The sequence below is a fragment of the Cryptomeria japonica genome, chromosome 9 (genome assembly GCF_030272615.1).
Source record: "Cryptomeria japonica chromosome 9, Sugi_1.0, whole genome shotgun sequence".
NCBI classification, from domain to species: Eukaryota; Viridiplantae; Streptophyta; class Pinopsida; order Cupressales; family Cupressaceae; genus Cryptomeria; species Cryptomeria japonica.
The window spans coordinates 430,108,356-430,127,156 of NC_081413.1; the positions used below are offsets into that span (position 1 = coordinate 430,108,356).

At 38.2% G+C, this 18,801-nt stretch overlaps 1 protein-coding gene across 1 annotated transcript in view; it reads left to right on the plus strand.

Annotated features, from left to right (window-relative positions):
• The window catches only part of LOC131077852 (transportin MOS14), a 334,725-nt gene that overhangs the window by 31,578 nt on the left and 284,346 nt on the right, over positions 1-18,801 (plus strand). The window contains exons 2-3 of the mRNA XM_058015436.2: positions 4,802-4,900; positions 5,090-5,314. Coding sequence (XP_057871419.2) covers positions 4,802-4,900; positions 5,090-5,314 — 324 coding nt within the window. The remainder of the gene's footprint in view (positions 1-4,801; positions 4,901-5,089; positions 5,315-18,801) is intronic.

Below are 18,801 nucleotides of genomic sequence, written 5' to 3' on the forward strand. Positions count from 1 at the left end.
ATGCAATGGGATGTTTCTCCTGCATCAATACTGCCCCTATCCCATCACCCGAAGCATCACACTGAAGTTCAAATGGCTTCGTGAAATCTGGTAGAGCAAACTGGACAAGATGACATCACTTGTTTGAAGTGGTCAAAACATCGCTGCGATGCTTCTGTCCATACGAAGGCTCCCTTTTTAGTGAGGTCTGTCAAAGGTGCTGCAGTCTGTGAAAACCCCTTAACAAACCTCTTGTAAAACCCGCATAAACCAAAGAACCCCTTAAGCTGTGTGAGGTTCGTGGGAGTAGGCCAATCTACTATAGCTCTAATCTTTTCGGGATCAACCCGAACACCATCTGTACTAATGATATGCCCAAGGTAGAGAAGCTCGGTCATGCCAAACTCGCATTTCGATTCCTTGGCATACAATGACTCCCTCTCTAGAATGAACAACACCTCCTCAAGATGCTGCAGATGCTCTTCCCAAGTCCTACTGAAGATCAAGATGTCATCAAAGAAGATCAAGACGAATCTTCTCAACTGTCCTCGGAATGCCTGATTCATACAACTCTGAAAAGTAGCAGGTGCATTGGTTAGCCCAAATGGCATAACCAGAAACTCAAAGTGACCATAATGACACCGGAAAGCAGTTTTGTCAATGTCCTCTGCCCTCATCCTGATCTGATGGTATCCAGACCGTAAGTCTATTTTGGTGAAAAAGCATGCTCCATGCAATTCATCAATCAACTCATCAATCTGAGGAATGGGATATCTGTTTTTTATTGTTTTTTTATTCAATGCCCTATAATCGATGCACATGCGCATTGTCCCATCCTTCTTCTTTACCAAAACTACAGCTGAAGCAAAGGGGCTTTTGCTAGGCCTGATGTGCCCCATTTCCAACAACTCCTTAATTGCCTTTTCTATCTCATCTTTATGTTTCTTAGGATGACAATAGGGAGTGATCATCACTGGTTTGGCTCCCTCCTCGAGCTCAATAACATGCTCTGCACCCCTGTCAGGAGGAACCCCATGAGGAATATCACTGAATACCTTGGCATGTCTGTCAAGAATCTCCTGTATATCTGGTGGATGACTCTTCACCCGAGGCTTCGGTGAAGATGGCATAACTAAGCACTCTGTTGCCCACTCTATATCATTATGCCGAAAAAGTCTCCATTCTCCTCAAAGAGACTACCCTGCAACTCCCATCTGAAAGTCCCCTGAGTACAACAGTCCTACCCTCATGCTGAAACCTCATTTCCAACTTCGCTAGGTTGAAAGTGAACTCAACCAGCGATGCCATCCATGTCATACCGAGGATGACGTCGTAATCTCCCATGTCCACAACATAGAAATCATCCTCCAACTCATAGCCATCTCCAAATCTAATGTGAAGATTTGAAACCTTCTGAGTACATAATAGCTTTTGGCCATTAGCCACCATGACTCTAAAACCATCATGCTCCTCTGTCTGTAAGCCTCTCCTGGCTACCAACTGTGTATCTATAAAGTTATGTGTAGCCCCAGTGTCGATAAGAGAGATCACCTTCTGTCCCTGGATAGTACCTCTCACCTTAAAGGTGATTGCCTTCTGAGCCCCTGTTAACCGTGCCAATGATCTATCATCCCCAGTAGTGCTGCTCCTCTTTGTAGTACTACTCTCATCTGAATCAGAGTGCTGATCCTCCCCTTCTGTCAGTGACTCCTCAGCTGAGAAGTACGCCATCTGTTTGGCCTTGGCCTTGAGAGGACATTTGTGAGATAAATCCCACGGCTCTCTACACTGGAAACACAACTTCTTCTTTCAAAGGTCATTAAGTGTCTCATTGTCTAATCTCTTAGACTCTTCTTTGGGCTGGGGATTCTTCTTATCTTTATCCTTCTTGAAGTGGGAATCTTTGGACTGAAATCTACTTCTCTGTGAAGATGGTGCCAAGTCCCTAGCTTTCCTAATGGCCTCCAAGAGAGAGGGTGGATCATGTCCCTTAACCCAACCACGAAGTGGCTCAGCTAATCCGTCAACAAAGAGTACCACCAATCTCCTAGCTGATATGTCAGTAACAAGGACTGATAAACGCTGGAACTCAGCTATATATGTCTACACTGGACCCCATTGTTTGAGTTGAGCTAATTCCTTGAAGTGTAATTCAGGATCCTTAGTGTCAAACCTCTCAATCAGCCTCTCAGTAAACTCCACACATGATGTAATCTGGTTGTGTCCCAAAGTCACCATGCCATTATGCCACCACTCGTGTGCAATACCATCCAAGTGTATAGCAGCATACTTAATGGCCTCCTGCTCAGGCATAGGATTCATCTGCAAATAAGTATCCACTTTTTGCACCCAAGCACGTGCTGTAGTTTTCCCTGTAGCATCAAAATATGGTAGGGAGAGTTTCCCTACTTTCTTCCTCAACTCAAAATTTTGATTTCTATCACCAACTCTAGGCATGTGTCTCATTCTCACGTCCATATAATCCCTGAGTGTTATGGCTGCTTGGAAGTCGGGTCCACTGCCTTCCCAATCCCTTCTAAATTGGTCCTGAAGCTCTGTGATCTGAGGTTCGTTTGCTGGTGGAACCGGAACTCTAGGTGGAAAGGTAGGTAATAAAGGTCTGGAACTCGCTGTTCGAGCTGGGCATGCAACATGTCTGAAGTTATCAGCTTCATTACCATTCTGTCCCCCATTATTTCCATTATGATTGCCATTATTATTGTTGCCTTGAGCTGCGTTATTGTCATTATTACCATTGTTGTTGCCATTATTAGCACCTCCCTGATTCACATTGAGGCCCATTTGTCTAGCCATCATTTGCAACATCATGTCCATTCTCTGAGTTGTCTGCTGCTGAACCTGCATGAATTGGTTCATCATATTGAAGAACCTCTCTTCATTTGGGTCCCCTCTTTCACCCATGTTTTGTTCGAAGAAAATCTCTTCCGATTCCGTGTGACTATCCTCAATATCAATTTGAATGGAAGAACTGGATTGTTCACTCTGACTATCCGGATTTCTATTTCGTCTGGCCCTGGTATTGCGGAAATTATAATGCCCTTGTCGCATGCTCAATCATACATTCTGGACCTGTTTTATTTCTGCAATATGTTTTGAAAGTTTCCCACAAGATGGCAGAATTTTCTGCTTTGATACCACTGTAATGGACACCCCCCTGTTCGGCACTAAATTTATGTTCTTTTTACTTAGTGTAATTTTGTCAAACAGTTGGCTTACAAGCTGACTACTGGATTTTTTTGGTTCTTGATTTGCAATAGGATAAATTGGATAAATTGATATTTATTGTAAAGCTTTCAAAGTTTATTCAATATAAAAAACAACCAGACATATCAAATACCAAAAACAGGAAGATTAATGCTGATGGTATTTATTTAATTCCAACCCCAAGCATACAAATCAGATCTGAAGAATATTACAGACCATATGATAATAAACAAATTCAAACCTGAACTCCACAAGTATAGAACCTGCTGAAAACACTGTTCACACACTGTAGCTGCACTATTCACGGCACTGTTCACGCACTGTTCACGACACTGTTCACGTTACTGTTCATGGCACTGTTCACGCACTGCTCATAGCAACTCATATATCTTCACTATCACCTTCAAACTGCTCCAAAATCTTCTTAAATCTGCCCTGTGAAAATCTAATGAACCCAGTGTGTTTCCTAAATGAAAACACCATAAATTCTCCTGACTATATCTCACAACAGCGAGAAGAATGTTGACCAAGAGAGATTTCGTCCTCCAAGCCCAACGAATCAGATTTCTCAAGAAATCCAACAACAAGATATTAAATCTTCTCCAAGCATATCCCAAAAAAGAGCTCTCAACCTCAATTTATATCTTCTTCCTGGATGCAAACACTTCATTTCCTAAATGTGGGATAATACATTTTAGAATAAAATATTATTTCCCACAATGTACACATTAAAGGGAACTTTTAATATTTTAAACATTACTTTATATTCCCAACCTTATAATATAACGATAAAGTTAAATATTTAATTTAACTTTACACTTTATCGTTAAATATTAAAACATTGTTGATAATCCCTTTAAATCATTGTCGCCTTCAAATATATTTTTACTGATAATTATGCCAACCAAGGAAACACTAAAAATTTCAAGTCACTGCTTGGAGACTAACTTACTATAAATAGTAAGTGTCTAGAAACCCTGTCAGAGCAGCACCGATTGGCCTGAAACTGAAAACACCTAGGCCAAAACACCTCAGGATCCCACCAATGTCCTTGTTAGCCTTCGGGACTGTGTCAGAATAGGCTAACGACACCCCATATCATGTTGCGCTAAAAAGGGGATATTACAAGTGATTAGGGAGCACAAATGATCCTGTACTGTACAATTTAGTCTCCAACAATATAAGCATTTTTGTCCACTTAAATGCTTATATAGAAAGTTTAAGTTTAGTAATTGGTTACTTTTTCCTTAGGCACTTATTTAAAATATCCTTTTTATATATCTGCTTGAAATAATTAAGGAGATACAGAAAATTTTTGGGCCATGCTAAGTAATGGTGCCATGACTGTTATAGGAAGCTGTGATAGATTAAGTGAGAGTTACTAATTTTGAAGTTTAATATTTTATACTGGTAGGTGTATTTTTTAAGTGTCTTCAAAGTAGTATCCCTGTGTTCGAAGTGAGTTTTTAAAAAGAAAAAAGTGGTTTCCATTTTACCCAGTGTTGTAGTTAATGTTTTCTTAACCAATGGCATTGTTCTACATGGAACTTTGAAAAGCTGACAAATGTCTCTCTTGCACAACTTTTGGTTTTGACAGATTCAAAATGAAGGAGTCTGCTTACAACCTGAAGCAAGAAACGCCCTGCAAACTGCTCTTCTTTTGGCTACAAAGAGATATAGCTTGGGTCCTCCTTCGGTACTTGGCCATTATTTTACTTTGTGATGCTAATTGCTTAGGAATTGTTATTTTTTTTTCCTAGTATTTAAGGTCTTTTACAGCAAACTTTCATGTGTGTGAAGATTCGCATCAAAGTGCACTGTTGGGTTGTAATCTCAGTACTTGCAATGATTGCTATCTTTTAACTTGTTTTCCACTGCATAACAGCTCTTAACTCAGATCTGCTTGGCATTATCAGCGCTTGTTCTCCGATCAGTAGAACTGAAAAAACCAATTGAACAGTTATTTGCAAGTTTGAATGAACTACAGGGACAAGGAAGTGGTAGCAGTGCAATTTTGGAATTGCTTACAGTTTTACCCGAAGAAGTAATTGAAGACCAAAAGAATAATAGTACAGTGAGTTCAGCTCGAAGGTGGCAATTTAGTCAAGAAGTATTTACTACACCTTCTCTTGTAGATCTTTAATTGATTTAAATGAATAATTTGCACGTCACAGGGCTCATGTAATGACTGGGCTCCACTTTGGTTGTGTGTTGAGAAATAATTTGAAATGTGACCATTTCATTAGATTTTTCCTCCATATCAGTGTATGTTTTAAAGTCTTTGAGTCATTTTATTCAAGCACAATGCGTTCTGAATGTACCCTCCCTAATTGAAGCCCAAAATAAGCTTTGAGAACTAGTGGACTGTAGTGAGTAACAGTAAATTTTCAGAAGGCAGAGAACACCTTAGTATTTCTGTTTTGAGTATGATCCATTTTGCAAATTGCATGTAACCAAATTGTTCTGTTTCATTTAAAGTTAATGTGGCATGGTAAAGTTTTCTTTTACCCCCTCAACAGTCTTTAATACTGCCAGCACAATCTGGTTAGATGATTTTGTTAAATTACAGTTCAGTTAGGCATAAATTTTTTTATTAGCTGAAGTCGAAGGATATAAAAAAATGGGTGATATATATTGGAGTATTTGATAATTGAGTATTACATAACATGGTTTCTGAAATAGTGAAAATATAGCTGCATGTATGGAGTGGAACTTTGTTCTTTTGTGTTAGAGATCATAATCTTGATTTGCACCCTCTTTCTATTTGGGGTCAATGAGCTTCCAACATGTGGTATACCTTTGGGCTACCTTTTCTCTTATTTTGGTACTTTGTACCTAGTATATGATGTACGTGTGTTTAGCATGACCACTCTTATTAAGTGGCCTACATGTCTAAATAACATTATGTTATTATATTGGGATGTGCCTTGACTAAGTTGGTAATCCTATGTTCTTGTGTTGTAATGGTGTATAAATAGATGGCATTCCTCTCACTATTTCATCCAATCCATTTCATTGTGAGTCAATTATTTCTTTATTCAAAGATTCTGGTACCTAATGTAATCCCTTGGTACCTAGGGGCAATCAGAAGTTTCTCTCCAGTTCTTCATTGTCTCATGTTCCCTGTTCATTTTGGAGTATCTAACTTTTGTAATTTGAATGAGCAATATCACTTCATTTTTCTTACAAATGGTTATCAAATTCTTCATGATATTAGAGCAAATTTCTTCATGGTATTAGAGTCGGAGCGAAACTTTCATTATCAATTTGGGTTATTTTATTGTATGGGATACATATAATTGAATTGCACTAATCTGCCTATCGATCTGGAAATTATACAAAAAAGCAAGGGTTTATTTTTTGCTTCCCCCAAAATTTGCCCATTTAAGGCATTGAATATTCAGCTTAAATATGGCATTCATTTTGACATCACAGTGTTGTTTTGCACTTCATCTTCCAAAGGTCATATTGAGTCCATTTTTGAAGTGTTGGAAGGATGATTCAGAGATCTACATATTTATGTGAACTTTGATACCTTTTAGATCATTATTCTATGTTTTTGCATAGCATGTAGGAGATGTACTTGGTGTGTCCCAATGGCACTGTTTATTTTTTTGATTCTATGGGATTTATTTACTCATGAATAGCAATTTGTGGTCAACCTTGGGATATGCATGGATTAATAATGGTATTATCTAAGGACACAGACCTTCATCAGAATGGTTAGATTTCTAGGGATTCAACTTATTTCATAGGTGAGATGAAAGTCAACCATCTACACAGCTACATGATTTGGCTTATTTCATGCATGAGACAAAAATCAACTATCAATACATGTATTTGGTGAGACGAAAGTCAACACTCTTGGACACTGCCATTATCTATGACAAGAATCAAGGTTTGATTTTTGTATATCCACAAGTGAAAGGAGTGTATATCAGCACATCTTCATTTCTTTCGTTGGGATTAATTTTGAGCTTCAGGGGCACCTCTTAGAAGAGGATGACTAAATCAGTTTGTTCCTTAGAGACTCTAGACAATCTTAAGGGGTGATGTTTGATCCATAAGTTCTGGTCTTATATGTGTAAGACCAATAGAGGGTCTTGGTGTTGCTAGCTCATTGGGGTGTTGTTGAGAAACCTAACATGGGATTTTCTCACCAAATTGGTATGTAGGGAATGTGATTAGACTTGGTGCAAGTTAGTGATGGAATAGGACATCGTTGGAATGCATCTGTTCAAAATTATAGAACTGAAAACTGTCTAGAAAGGGAAGAATGATGAATTTGCTGGTTGTACAAGTGATGAACACATGTTTAGAACTCACTGTTTGCCTTGATGAGCTCACTGTTCGGTACGATGAACTCACACAAAGTGGTGAACTATACACTACTGAAGTGACAAATGTGTCTCGATGTAGGCAGTGAGCTAGCAATTGGAAAATAAGACATTTGTGAACACATGTTCGTCCTAGTGAACACATTCGCCATTAATGAACATGTTGTTTGTCCGAATGGATTTGTCGTAAAGTGGCAAACTATATGCTGGTAAAGTGGCAAACATGTCTTTGTGAGGGTAATGAGTTAGCAATTGGAATGCTAGATGTTTCATTTCCATTTTTGATGGTTGGTTTTTTCATTTACTCACCTTTGGGACATTGAGGGGAGGTCTTAACTACCCTTCCCTATGTTGGGAGATGTTAGACACTCTTGTTAGTGGTGAATAGAGCCATGCTGAATGAAAGCAAGCATATTTTGTAATTAACTATTGTAATAGGGGAGTGTAGAGGAGTTGTGTTTGGGCCTCTTAAGGTTTGTTGGAGTTCTCATTGTATTGCTTCAGTTTTTGAACATGTTTGTGTAGATGTTTAAATCTTTGTTATGTTATATTGCACTTGCCTTTTGAATGTTGGAATCCATTGCATATAGTAGAAATAGTTTTCAAGGCATGTTATGAGGTCTTAGCATTATAATTCGTTCATTGATAACTATGTATATGGAATATCCATCCCAGCTTACAGACAAATGTTGGAGATCATAAATTTGGCTTGTGCCCCCTCTTGTGTCTCTCCCATTAATTTACCAACATGTGGTACACCTTTTGGCTGCATTTGTCTCTCTCATTAGGTGGCCTACATGTGTAAGGTGAACATAATACTAGCAAAAATAATTTTTGTGATTGACTCAACAAACCAAAGGTACAATTTTTCGCAACTAATTGGGAATCTAAAAAACACAAAAAAATTGGTGAAAAAAAAAAAAAAACCTATTCAAAAAAAAATTCATGCCAAGTAAATGGAAAACAAAAAATGCTGCATTTCCATTTGGTGCAGACCAAAACATTTTTTATTATTTGCCTTTTAAACAACGGTAGCCATATCAGGGACTTGGAGTGGCAGCCCCTAGTGGGGTTGAGAGATCACACCTCCTTGTAGGATTTGGGGGCAATGCCCTTAACATGTTCCTTTGCATGATACCGGGAGAGGTTGAGAGATGGAGCCCCCACCATCAACACCAATTAAGGCTTTTGAGGCCACATGGACCTTCATGGCACATGCCAATTTTCATAATTTTATTACTTCTAACTAAACTCCAAAGTCTTCAAGAAATGTGGTTGTTGGGGCTGTAAATCAATGATTAGATCTTAATTGAATAAGATTGGATGGATTTTAGTTGAAGAATGAGAGACCTCAAGTGTGCCCTTATTAGCCCAATATTTGGCTAACAAAATTCAAATCTGCAATGTAAAAATGAGGTTTCGATGGAAAATATAAAAAAGTATTTTACAAGAAAATTAAAAAAATAGATGAAAAAACTATAGTTAATTTGCGACCAAATTGGTTCGGGGAATTAGGACGAAAATTAGAGAAAAAACTACAACCTCTTTAAGTATGGCAATGATATGAGGAAAAATTGACGATCTGTTTCAATTGGATTGCTATTTGTGTTCTGGTAATTTATTGTGAAAATCTTGATTTATTGAAAGATTTTTGCTACTATGGTTAACATTATATCATATTTGGATATATGCCTTAACTAAGTTGGCTTGTGTAATGTCCCCAAGTAAGTTTAACCAATTAAGACATCATAAATTCTATATTCTCAAACAATAGAAAGGTGAAACAGAAATTAACCTCAAGGTGGAATTCAACTTTAAACCTTATTACCAATGTAAGTTCGGGAAGGATTACGTTCCTGAATAGTACGCTTTGATACCTCAGCGTGACGACTTCCCTCAGGGTTTTTGGATCCAAGCCCAGGCCTAATTTTGGGACGACACCCTCAAGGACTTATATGGGTCGCTGATCTCTACCCATCTTGAGATAGATGCCCGATGGTTTTACACAGCCCCTTCCCTATTCATTCACGCAACCCTCCTACTATACCAACTGTTAAGAAATTAATATTTGTTCTTGACTTAATTAATTGCTCTAATTTGTTCGTTTGCCAATTTGTATGATTAAATTAAATAGTTTATTGCTTATTAATATAAGTGACACATATAAAGAATTGATTTAAGGATCCACTGTGAATTTATATAAAAGCAGATACATTCCCTACACTACAGTTCTATGTAAGGATGGCATATTATGACGCTACAGTTCAGTGATTGCAGATTATAATTTAAACTGATATCTTCTACCCTGTAAATTAAGAGTATTTTAACATTATGCAGTATTACAATAACTTAATTGTTTTATCAGTATCTTGCGGAAGACGTACATACCTCTGATATTGTATGCGGAGTAGGTAATGCGTTTGGCTAACGTTGTAGCAGAGTCGATATTCCCTGTGGCGTGATTTCCCCAGAGACTCCTCCATTCGACTCTTCCCTTTTTCCCAACTATCGCAAGTTTCATCTACTTATATTCACCGTGCTTGCCAAAGCCACGATGTTACCATTGTGCCTGTTTGGTTTGAAGTGCTGTGCCTGTACCCCGCGAAGAGGTGTGCCCACTCGACAAGCTGGCGGTGAACCTTGTCATCGTTCCCAGCCGATAATTAATATAGTTATGCCTAATTCGATTATTGCAATCGTTGATTTGTAATACGATTAATCATTAATGCTATTGTTTGGTGATTACCGTAAAACAATTTATAATAATATCATCTGGTGATTACCGTAAAACAATTTATAATAATATGAACATGTAAGTTTATAAGACTAATTATAAATGTTATTGTAGGATTGACCTATGTTGTGTAGATTGCAAAATGGAAGGTCACACAAAGAGCCGAGTGACCTATGTTGTGTAGATTGCAAAATGGAAGGTCACACAAAGACTAATTATCCAAAAAATGTGATTGGAGATTTGCCAAAGGATTGACTGTTCAATTAAAGTTTGCTTGTACAAATTGAAAAATAGAATTGCAAAAGTTCTTTTTTCTAGGGAGACTTGTCAACCTCACCCACTACAACTCTGAAATCGTACAACAGTAAAAGTGCATCTCTAGATGGCTACAACTAGAGGAATAGTAATGTTATAGGCATTACAATAACAATGGTAGGGGTGGAGGTTAGAGTTGAATATAGTATGATTCCAAAGATGTGCCTATCATACATTGTGATATTGCAGTGAAGGGCTATTTTTTACATGGGATTGCCCAAGAAGTTAGGGCAGTGCAAGATTATTTTGTAGATGGTGTGTACCCGATGATCATGATAATACTAGATATTTTAAGAAAAAATCCAAAATGATCATCCACATGTTTGATGTAGCTAAGGAGAAAGAAGTATTGGGTATTACACATGCCCAACCAAGAATCTCTTTATTTGGACCCATGTATAGAAAAAGAGAACCTCTTTGAAGCAAGAGTTGATGTGCATGACATGGCAAATGAGCGTTGCCACTCTTATGAACGTGCAAATATGGTAATGAAGCGACTTGAGTTAGTAAACCATTGTACTAGTTAAAAAGTAGCAGGCTTTACATATCATTCCTAATCTGAGGAATGCTATAGCATCCTATTTAATTTAGTATTTGAAAGTGGGAATAATGAAGATCCAATAATCGAACCTCCATTGTCAAGAGATTAAGTTATTGATCCCATGTCATTTATGATGAATTTGGGTTGCAAACCAAAAGTACATATGGAGATCTCATGAAGAACTTGATAAATGCTATTATCAATAGTGGGTCTTTGTGAATTTGCTTCTAGAATACATTTGTTGAAGCTTGGGCAAGTAGACTACTTGGTCTCCAGCTTCCAATTGATAGGGGTTAACCAACAAGGGATAGAAATGCTTAAATTTTTGATGACACAAAAGTTGACAAATGAAAATCAATCATTTTTGTTGAACTTTCTATTCATCTCATTGTGTGAAAAGGCATACAATGGATTATTGGGTTTGGGTTGTCTAGTAGTAGCCAAAGGCTACCATAATTGGAAAATGCTAATACTCCCCATTGAAAATGATGGTAGGATATATCTGATCTAAGGAATCTGACAATGTGTGAGGAACTTCCTTGGATTCATCAGATATAGAATTTGGAGAGGAGTGGCCAAAATGATCAGGGTCCCATGGACCGAAACACTAAAGGAATCTTGGATTTGCATCCATGTACTAAAGATGAAACAAATTCCCTTATTTGTCTGTTCTATTGACAAATGGAACACTGAAATATTTTTCCCTCATTACTATTTCATTGAAATAATGGAGATAAATGAATCAAAAGAACTGGATGGAGATGAAAAGAAGTTAAAGAATGATCATGGTTGGTAATGATAGGGATCTAGTATTAAAAGCAATAGCATTCAAGGTATTCATGGACTACAAGGATGTCTTTGTATGGACGTACAATACCAATAGAACTATTTCCTTAAGATTTCCTTGGTAGCAAGGGGTATATAAAGACCTGAACCAATTCCTACACCAATTTTTTTCTCTTTTTCCCAAGCTTAAATGATAGGCATTACATCAAAGTTTCAAACAGTTTGCATGCATTCTATTACAGAGCTTTCCTGATTTACAATTTTTAATTACCCTTGTCTAGTGAAGATGGAAGATTATTGGCATTTCTCAAACATGCAGATTGTTGACGTGTATTTTGTACACTATCAAACACAGAATAAAATACCCAAGGGTACCTTATCCTCTCTTGAGTAAAATTTCCGAATGCTGAAGATATCACGAAAAGGATCAATCGGAGAAACTTCAAGGTTCTTGTATGTAGGGTCTCTACGTGTGGATAAGCTCTCTGTGGTATGATGTGATTTTGCTGGAATCACAAGGGGACTTACACTTGATGACTGAACTTCTAATTTGCTTTGAATATTGCTGGAACACAGGATTTTACTGCCTTAGATTTGAAAAAAAGGAAAAAAGACGAGGGCGAGGAAAGGATCTAATCTTAATACTAAGAATGTAGGAGCAATGAATGATCTTAGATGAAATTCTAACTAAGTCTTGTTTTGACATCACAAGAACATCTCCACAAGGTTAGTGCGATCTTCGAAGGAAAGCTTTATGATGTTCAAATCATCACTGCAGGCATAGACACCACCAGGTTGATGCATATCAATGAAGAAGCGACAATTGAAGTTAAGCTTAAGCTGAATGATTCCAGTTGACTACACAAGGCAAGTCTGCAATCAACAAACTGCTAGTAGTATGGATATGCGAATTTCACCATCAATCAAGCACATTTCTTCCACTCATCTAAAAACATCAAATCAAGTATGAGAAGTATAGAGACCATGCAAATTGTCGAATCGACCCATAAATTTCACCATTTCTTCAATGAAGTTTTACAAGTCTCTTACAACAACATCTCAACTTGATTGTCTTCTTCAATGAGGCCATTTGAGACCTCCTGCAATTCAATCTCAAGGATCTCCCTTTGTAGCATAATCGAGAATTCCTCAAGGAATGAGTCCTCTTCTCCTTTGATTGCTTGTTCAACTCTTGGATCTTCCTTTATTACTGCCGGAGTATTCTCAACTGATTCTTCAACTTTTGTTTCATGGTATTCCTTTTCAGGTACATGGCATGGCGAGCTATCCATTGTAATACATTGTTCCTCAGGTGCATTGGCATCGTCAACGTACAAGTGATCCTTCTCACATTTAGATGCTGGAGCAATGTCCTGTTCATAGGTTCTCCTGAATTCGGTTGCGAGATGTGCACCCCAAGATTTGTTCATAATACACTCTTCCTCGGACAAAGTTGGCATTCCAAACTGGTTTCTGACTTGATTGATAGCCATTTCACATATTGAGCAAGTAAATTCAGAGTGAGGTGAGTTGTGAATTCTACACCACAATGGTAGCAATATGTTTTCTAAGCGCATTTCGCCATCCAAAATGAGTTGACTCTCGATCATCCACATGAAGCTTAGAAGAGGATCCTTGCTCTCTGGGACACTGAAGTTGCTTTCTTCTGTCTCTGGCCTGGGGACATCCCAAAAGAAGATTTTTCCCTGCGTTGCCGATTCCATCCTTGATAAGTACTTCAAGCAATGCATTTCATCATGTTCCTCTGTCTCGTGGAGTCGACACTGCCTTGGTCTTGCAAACTTAGACAATCTTCGTGGGTAAAGTTGTGTATCTAATCTCCACCAAAGTTCAGGAAAATCAACTTGTTGCTCCTCGTGAAACCGTTGCCGCTCCATTGAGAAATCTTTTCTTTTTTGATTTTTGATTTTTCACTTTTTTTTGGATTTTCTGGAATAAGAGAGATCTTGAATATCTCAGATTCAACTTGAACGTTCAATTGATTCCAGCTTGATTCCTTCTTGCGTAAGTCCAACTGACGATCCAGCGATCACCTTCCTTCTTTGTATCACTTCTGTCGAGTGTTTGAGAAAAGGCCTTCCACTGATCTTCCTTGGATTTCAAGAGTTCGTATTCGCTCACCTTGCTTAATGTTGTCAAGCGTGGAGGAGGGTAGAAAAAGTCTTTAAGATTGCTCCTTGTAAATTATGAATTGATAGAATCTGGATTTTCAGGTGTTAGGCATTCATCGCGATCACGCCCTCCTTCTAGCGCCAATTCTGTTGACATGTATTTTGTACACTATCAAACACAGAATAAAATACCCAAGGGTACCTTATCCTCTTTTGAGTAAAGCCTTTGAATGCTGAAGATATCGCGAAAAGGATCAATCATTGTGACTTCAAGGTTCTTCGTTGTAGGATCTCTACGTGTGGATAAGCTCTCTGTGGTATGATGTGATTTTACTGGAATCACAAGGGGACTTACACTTGATGACTGAACTTCTGATTTGCTTTGAATATTGCTGGAACACAGGATTTTACTGCCTTAGATTTGAAAAAAAAAAGGAAAAAAGATGAGGGTGAGGAAAGGATCTAATCCTAACACTAAGAATGTAAGAGCAATGAATGATCTTTGATGAAATTCTAACTAAGTCTTGTTTTGACATCACAGGAACATCTCCACAAGGTTAGTGCGATCTTCGAAGGAAAGCTTTATGATGTTCAAATCATCACTGTAGGCATAGACACCATCAGGCTGATGCATATCAATGAAGAAGCGACAATTGAAGTTAAGCTTAAGCTGAGTGATTCTAGTTGACTACACAAGGCAAGTCTGCAATCAACAAACTGCTAGTAGTATGGATATACGAATTCCACCATCAATCAAGCACATTTCTTCCACTCATCTAATAACACGAAATCAAATATGAGAAGTATAGAGACCATGCAAATTGTTGAATCGACCCATAAATTTCACCATTTCTTCAATGAAGTTTTACAAGTCTTTTACAATAACATCTTGGCAACAATCTTTGCCTTCTCTCTCTACTCTATTCTAATTGCTATTCTATCAACTAGCTAATCACCTTCTAACTACTCTCTATCTGTCTTCTAACTGCTTCCAATTGCCTTTACAAATGAAATGCCAGGGCTTATATAGTGCCCTCAATACAATTCGATGGCTTAGATCAATTCGAGATCAATGGCCAAGATTCAACAATGAAAACCCTAATTAGGGTTTGTTACAACCATTACATAGCATTTAATGCTTGACCAATGATAAAATTGTATTAATTGGACACATGTCTTCTCTGGAAAAATCGACCAATGGATAGTTGGGGTAGGTACATCGGAGTTTGTGCCACCTTCCATGAGTTAGGTACATTGAATCTGGACATGCTGAGGTGGACCACACCGACTGGAGAAGTGATGACTAGGATGCCACCTTGTCTGACACTTGTAACTTGGTAGATATTCAATTTGGTAACGTTGAGAAGTTAGCTTTAATTAATTCATTTGGAACTATCTGCTTCTTCAACGAACCCTTGCTCTGACTTCTTGTGTCCTTGATTTGCAGGATGATGATGTACCTCGCCTTGGAATGCTAGATTGGGAGAGATCGCCCTGATCCTGATGATGCTGGATCGAAGAAGGTTGTCCTTGTCGATGCTAGACTGGAGGAGGTCGCCCTTATCCTTGCTTGATCTTCTTGGAGGAGACCGTCCTTGATCTGGCTTGATTTTCCAACTCCGGGATCTCCATTTGATGCCTACACAAAATATTAAAGTTAGTCTTTTGAGCATCAAACCTCAAAGCATGAAATTTAAGACCTTTCAAAGGTAAAACTTAAGATATTAATTTGAAAAAAGTCATGATAAATCAAGAACTATACATTTTCAAATTAATCATGAATGGAATTTGGTCTTCAAGACTTAGACTTTACAAAATTGCAATGGGATCACAATAAGTCTTGAATAAGAACTTCAAAAAAGTAATTCTTCATACCTTCCCTTGAGTATTCAAGTACAAAACCTTGAAAAATGAAGGAAGAAGACCGGATTTTGTTGGGCAAGATTTATCGCCATCCCTTAGATGAAGTACGCCTCCTTTAGCCTTCAAAAAAATCTGGAAATTATCCTCCAATCTAGCAAGAAATTCGCCTCTCCAATAGCCTTCAAGATGAATTTCGCCCTCCTTAGTCTCCAGACTTGGTAGAAATTCGCTCCACTCCAACTAGATTTCGCACCTTCAATTAGCTCTCCAAATTCACACTTGAAAGAATGATTGAATGATTTAAATTGTGAAAAAACACCTCCAATATATAGAGCGCTTCACCTTCCACTTACCCATGAGGCCGACCTAGCAAATAAAAGGTGAAATAATAAATAAAACCTCAAAAGGAGTAGGCCGACTTGTCAAATAAAGGCAAAATAATGCCTTGTGCGCTCAACTTTTAATTTTTAATTTCACAAAAATTAATTTTAAATGCCTTTATAATAGAAATTCGATTTTTTGAGGCCCAAAATTAATTTATTAAATGCCAATTTAATTAATTTTTTCAAATATTCCAAAGTTAGCAATTTTGGCATCTAATGCGATTTGGAGGATATTAACACCCAAATATGGTAAAAAATAATGAATGCCATTTACTTCGCTCTGGTCTCTTGGAGAGGGACAAGAGCGCTTTCTCAATCTAGGCCTTGCATTCCTCATTTTCTTGTCCAAGACTTCATCTAGGCATCTAAAATGGCATTTTTAATTGGAGCTTTGAGTTTAATTTCACTTGATTTCTAGGAGGAAAGTGCCTTTAGGATTTTTTTTCGCCCTGGACCCTTGGAGAGGGATAGGAGCGATTTTTCACTTTTGGTCTTGATCCTTCACCTTTTATTTGTCGATTCTCGTTGTGGGGTAAGCAATGATCCCCTTCGTCCATTCTATGCATGCTTAACTTGTTTTTGCAAGGCAAAATTGGTGTTGTAAAGATTTTCGCCCTGGTCCTCCAGTGAAGGACAGGAGCGCTTTTTGCATTTTAGGCTAGGATTATCAAGTTTTGAAGGCAAATCTTTGTTCACCACGCTTTAGAAGACCTTTTCCATCTTGCACAACCTTGCCTTAGCGTAATTTTGGAGGGAAGTTATTGGTTTTGTAAAAATCGCCCTGGTCCTTCAGTGAGGGACAGGAGCGCTTTTGAGTTTTTTGCACAAATTCTTAATCACATCAACTTCAAATTACCCTCAAGGCGTAGAACATCATTCCCCACTCCTTCTTGAGTCCTGGAAACAAAAATAGCATTTCAAAATGTAAGGTAAATGGGCATATTTGGAAATTTCACCCTGGTCCCTTGGTGAGGGACAGGAGCGCTTTTGCCAATTGTCATCAAAATTTGCAACTCTTGCATCTCAATTCCACCTCGAAGCATTTTAAACATTATTTCAAACTTGCGCCTTGGCCTAGATTTGTCCAAAATTGGCGAGAAAAGCTAGATAATATGTTTTTCGCCCTGGTCCCTTGGTGAGGGACAGGAGCGCTTTTGTAAATTCAAGCTTGTCTGTCCTTTGCTAGCCTTCTAAATTATCTTCAATGGGCTAATCATGCCTTATTCCATTCATTTCAATCACAAACTTGCCTTGTCTTTTGCAAGAAATTTGCACTTTTTTAGAAAATCGCTCTGGACCCTTGGAGAGGGACAGGAGCGCCTTTTTACATCTTGGCATATTTCTTTGTTCTTTAAACCCTCAATCGTATCTAAGGCATAAAACATCATTGCTCCCTCCTATCCAAGTCAGGCTTTGCCTCAAAATCTCAAACAAAGAGGAGAATCTTGGAAAAGACGCCATGGTCCTTCAGTGAGGGACCAGAGCACTTTTTGTCATTTGGGTTGATTTACTCCTTTGTGGACCACTTAAATTATATTCAATGGACAAAACATGCTTCCCTTGACCTCTTCAAATCGTAAAATCACTTTAATCTTGCAAAAATAGTGCAAATTTGAAATTCAAGCTCCGGTCCTTCAGTGAGGGACAGGAGCACTTTTTGACCTTCTAGGCCAAATTGTCTCACTTTTGATCTCGAAATTCCTTTGCTAGGGAAGATTTCATCTTACTTCACGCTATGAATAAGAGTTAATGTCCCAAAAAGGTCTAAAATTGTGTACATAAAGAAAATCGCTTTGGTCCTTCAGAGAGGGACAGGAGCGCTTTTACCTTTCTAGACAAAAACTCCATCATTTCATCGTCTTTGATCAAGTCTGGATGCTCTACCATGTTCATTTCGTCCTCCACCATGCCTTTGATGTCTCAATTTGACCAAACCAGGTCAGGAATGACTCCAATCAGCTTTTTCGCCCTGGACCCTTGGTGAGGGACAGGAGCGCTTCGCCTTGGACCCTTGGAGAGGGACAGGAGCGAAATTCGCTCTGGATCCTCAGTGAAGGACAGGAGCGAAATTTGACTTTTTGAACTCTCTATCAGGATAATTTTAATGGAATATAACATTAGGAAATGTCACTTATACTTTAAGTTATATTCCATATATACTTTCAGGATGTTTGAGAGTGGTTTCAGACCTCCAGGAGTTATATTGCAAAATCTAGTTTTTGGAGGTTTTTCAGTTTCCAGGCTCAGTCAAATTTCAAGATCAGGACTTTCAGACTTAGCCAAATTTCAGGATCAGGACATCACTCAAGCCGGACTTGCTATCCATGTGATCCCCTGGGCGACACTCAAAATGCAAAGGCTAACGGACAAAACCCTAAAAGACCTAGAAAACAAACCCTAGAAAGCAAAAAGCAGGGGTCCCCATTTGCAATGGGGCGATGTGTGAAAACGTCACAATACAGACTCAAAATAATATATCAATGCGTGGCAAGGAATTCTTTATCAT